The 4,666-nt window shown below is 40.9% G+C and overlaps 1 protein-coding gene across 1 annotated transcript; it reads right to left on the bottom strand.

The window, feature by feature from the left end:
* Positions 1 to 504: 504 nt before the first annotated feature.
* LOC139861159 (UDP-glycosyltransferase 75C1-like) lies at positions 505 to 1,827 on the bottom strand. Its single transcript, XM_071849457.1, has one exon. The coding sequence runs from the start codon at positions 1,825 to 1,827 to the stop codon at positions 505 to 507; it is 1,323 nt and encodes a 440-aa protein (XP_071705558.1).
* Positions 1,828 to 4,666: the final 2,839 nt, after the last annotated feature.

The raw sequence follows: 4,666 nt of genomic DNA, 5'->3' as shown, positions 1-4,666 counted from the left end.
CTCTTTTTCTCCCACATCCGTAGGCAACAAAAGGAATGCACCCTATAAATACAAAAGAAAAGCTCTCTCAGTCTATCAATTGAAGAACTAAAGTTGCCCATATTTCCTTGAGCTTATGCCTTCTTATTATTCTAAAATTGTTGGCTGGGCTTAAAAAAATATAATGGGCCCCTAATTTTGTCGGGCCCTGTGCAATTGTTCAGGTTGTACACCTTTGGGCCGGGCCTGATTTCAATAATGAAAACAAACAATATTATTCAAGATGATCTCATAACCATTCGCATTACATTTATTTACATGCCTAATATAACACACATTACATTTAACAACAAAGATACCAAAGCTAATCAAACGGATACAACAAGCAACACACCAAACAACATTATTGAAATCGATACCAACCCATTCGAAACTCCTACGACAGACACTTAATTATACTAAACTCGCGCACAGGTACCAAGCGAAACACCGCTTATTTCTTGTAATAACTTACAGCGTCGAACTTCAAACATCAACCACGAAACTTTTGAGGTTGCTGGTGGATAATCCGCCATCTTCGACAACTTTTTTAGCCAAATTCTTCCATTTCAAAACATTCACACTTATTTTCTCATCTCCCATCACCTTTTGAACACACCTCTCAATCTCCTTACCTTCCACCACTACATTTCCCTCCTTTTTTCCAACCCTAACCCCAACTTTCCACACATCTTCAATCATTTTCGCGTTCGTTCCTTGATCGCTCCATTGTGGATACGCCACCATATGAACACCAGCCGCCAACGCTTCCAATGTCGAGTTCCACCCACAGCTAGTCACAAAACACCCTATCGCTTCGTGTCCCAAAACCTCCACTTGACAACACCATTGCACTATCATCCCTTGCTTTTTCAACTCGTGTATCTTACTCAGTTTCGTTGCCTCTTCTTCGTCCCTTATCACCCATAAAAATGGTCTCCCACTGTTCAACAAACCAATTGCCATCTCCTCAGCTTGATCACTTGATAAACGTGCAACGCTTCCAAATGAAACGTACACAACTGATTTTTTTGGCTTAGTATTTAACCAATTAACATAACTTTCGTCTGGTGTTCCATATGCGTCTTTTTCGTCTAAGGGACCAATAGGAAGAAACTGAATATTTTCAATTGCTTTCATGGATTCAGCTTCTAGTTCATTGAAAGTGTTGATAAGAATCCTAGGAGCTGTTTTTAGTACGTCAATATGTTCTTTATAAATTGATAAAATAAATTCATGATCATTTCGTCCTGATTCTTTCAGAAAAAACGATGGCATATCAGCCATGGTTAATGGTGGTAGTCCAGGTAAGTTTAGTGGAAACATTGGATTGTTATTATTACTAGATATTAACTTTTCATAGCCATTAAAATAGTAATAATAAATATCCAAAATAATGGCGGGTTGGCACCATAGAAGAGTGGATTTGACACCGTGGGCTTTTGCCACGTGTGCCACCCAAGGTATCATAGTGGTGTATACCACGTGGTCAAATGGTTGACCTTTGTCCGCTGCGGAGCAGATGATCTCTGCAACTGCACAAGTACCTTTTGTAGCAAAATCAGAGAGAAATTGTTGAAAGGTGGAAGTTGGTTTTTTGCCAATGACCAAATTGTGGCCATCGAAGAGTGGGGCGTAGGTTACACCTTTCGGAGTGATTTCTTTGTTAATGATGTCAGTGACACGTTGACTAGTACAAAACGTGACATCAACTCCCATTTTGACCAAACGGTTGGCAAAACGAAGCGACGGGTTGATGAGGCCTTGGCCTGGAAATGTGACGATTAGGATCTTACAATTACTTGTCATTGTGGCAGAGTATGAGGATCGATGGGAAAAAAAAGAGTGTGTGTTTATGTTTAGGTATATGTTTATGACTTGGGTTGTGAGAATCTAGTGCTAAACTATGTGATATTTATAGGCAAATGAAATGTCCAAACGAATTTTTTCGATTATTTTAAAGGTCGATGTTTTAAACGTGGTTAATTCCATATCACTTTTTTTGCGAATGGGCTCCATGAAACATTTGTCGTAAATAAAACAGACTCGCTCCAAGGATGTTTGTAGTTGGGTTAACAGGTGTTAGTTAAAACTCCGTGAGAAGATTCACACCCTCTTGCGGTAACTCTGAGATCCAATCTTTTTTGACAACGTGACTGGAGTCATTGACAGAGGACTACCAAAGGAGTTTTCACCACCTGATTATATCCGTTTCACGTGTCAAGGATGTTTCACCGAACAACTATCATAAGACATGCTCTGCGTATAGTCACTCTTGGGATTCACCCCTAAACAAGTGTCGGCCAAACCAACTGCAAAGAAAATTGCATTATGAAATTTTCAAGTTAGACTCGAATTCGAGACCTCACTGACACTCAAAAAGATGGTAACCACTCATTTAAATGAAGATAGTTAATTGTGAGATCCAATGCTTTTATAAATATAACTAGAAAAAAATTCAACCGGGCGTTGCTGCGGTTGTATTCAACGCGCGGTCAAATTTGGATATACGTTGTTTGGTACCTAATATATCTAATAAATTGAGTTGTTTGTTGTACGTGTATATATATGTATGAAATATAGCCCGAAATATTTAGTGTTTTTTTAATGATGTCCGTTTCGCGTATAGCTAGTCGCGTTGTGTTCGTAAAATTATTTCGAGTTGAACGGTGGTCTCGGAAAAATTTAATCTCACCGAGCTAGAAGATAGAACCCCTTAAAAATGCGGGTGGAATTACTTTCTTTTATTTTAATAAAATTATATATTTACGCTTTTTATCCCTGAAAAAGTGTAAACTTGAGGGGCCGGTGTGTAAATTGAGCCAAAGTCGAGGGACCGGTTGTAGTGTGAAAGCAAACTCAAAACGACAATCCGAGACAACTGAAAAGGCGAAATTCGGCGTGCCTTTTAGTATATAGAATAATAATAATAAAATAATAATAAAATAATAATAATAATAATTAATAATAATAATAATAATAATAATAATAATAATAATAATATAATAATAATAATAATAATAATAATTGTATTATGGGAACCACACCTTATGGTCTTCTCAGGGGGTGCAACAGGGTGATCCCCCTGGTCCGCTGCTTTTTGCTTTGGTCTTACAACCATTGGTTTCTAAAATCAGAGATAATTTTGAGGTTTGTCTTCAGGCGTGGTATTTGGATGATGGCACTATTATTGGGGACACTTTGGTGGTGGGGAAGGTTTTGCATTTGATTATGGGGGATGGGCCTCGTTTTGGGCTTCATCTCAACGTTGAAACAACAGAAATTTTCTGGCCTACGGAGGACCCTCGCAGCAGGCAAGTGGGTGTCTTTCCTCCTAATATTGCTCGACCTTTAAACGGTGTTAAGTTGCTTGGGGCCCCCGCAAGTTCCGATCTTGGTTTTAGTAGTGAACTTGTGATGCAAAGGGTGACCAAGTCCATTGCGCTTATAGATAAGGTTGCTAAGCTTGATGATCCTCAGTGTGAGTTGTTGTTGCTTAGGGCATGTACGGGAGTTTCTAAACTCTACTTTACCTTGCGTACTTGTCCTCCTAGTATATTTGAGGCGGCTCAACGCGCTTTCGATGGAGCCCTTCGATCTTCCTTGGAGCGTATTGTTACTGCTTCAGGGCCTGGGTTTGGTGATTGGCAGTGGCGGCTTGCCACCTTGCCATTTGCATTTGAAGGGCTTGGTGTTTATTCTGCGGGAGATGTTCGTCATTATGCTTTTCTGGCTTCTCGATTACAGTCTGCTGGGTTGCAGACCAAGCTCCTACGTCATGCGGGTATTGTTGGTCTTGGTCGTGCTTTTGAAGATGCATTGGGTCTGTTTAATAAAACGGTTGGGTTTGATATTTTAGGTAATCAGAGTGAGGTCGCTGTCCCCATACTCATGAAGAAATTGGCAGATGTTTATTTCACAAAGGTTACCGCTTCTGCAGAATCCACTTTTTCATTATCTCCCCGACAATCGGCCTTATGGAAATCACAGCAGGGTGATCACACCTCTGCTTGGCTAAGGGCAGTCCCTATTTTGGGGTTGGGTCAGACGATGAACTCAAAGACTTACCGATGTGTGTTGTGCTACCGGTTGGGTGTTCCATTGTTCTCTATCTCGACGGCATGCTCTGCCTGTTCAAGGGTTTTTACTGGGGATATTTTCGGGGATCACGCGGTGTCTTGTGCTGGTATGGTGGGTATTAAGCATCGACATAATGTTGTTCGGGATTCCCTTGTTGATGTTTGTTATCGATCTGGGATTTCAGCGAGAAAGGAGGTTGACATTGGGTTGTCTGGAGGGAACGACAGGGCCCTCAGAACTGCAGATGTGTTACTTTATTTCTGGGATTGTGGTCGCGATGTTTGTGTTGACTTGACAGGGTCTTCTCCTTTGACACAGTCTGGGCTTTCTGACTTTGTCCCTGGACGTGCTGTGGTTGATGCGGCTCGTCGGAAGCGGGTCAAGTACGAATCTAGCTGTCAGGCGATTGGTTATGGTTTCATTCCTTTCTCATTTTCTTCCCTTGGGGAATTAGAAAATGATGCTGTTTCTTTGCTAAAGCGGTTCAGAAGAGTTCGATGGCGCAAGATATTGGTGCCGGTGCTGCTGCTCATATTTTTACTAGGATAGGTTTTGCTATTGCTAGAGG

This window comes from Rutidosis leptorrhynchoides, chromosome 8 (genome assembly GCF_046630445.1).
Source record: "Rutidosis leptorrhynchoides isolate AG116_Rl617_1_P2 chromosome 8, CSIRO_AGI_Rlap_v1, whole genome shotgun sequence".
Taxonomy (NCBI): domain Eukaryota; kingdom Viridiplantae; phylum Streptophyta; class Magnoliopsida; order Asterales; family Asteraceae; genus Rutidosis; species Rutidosis leptorrhynchoides.
The sequence above is the reverse complement of the archived record's forward strand: the minus strand, read 5'-3'. Positions and strand labels throughout refer to the sequence as shown.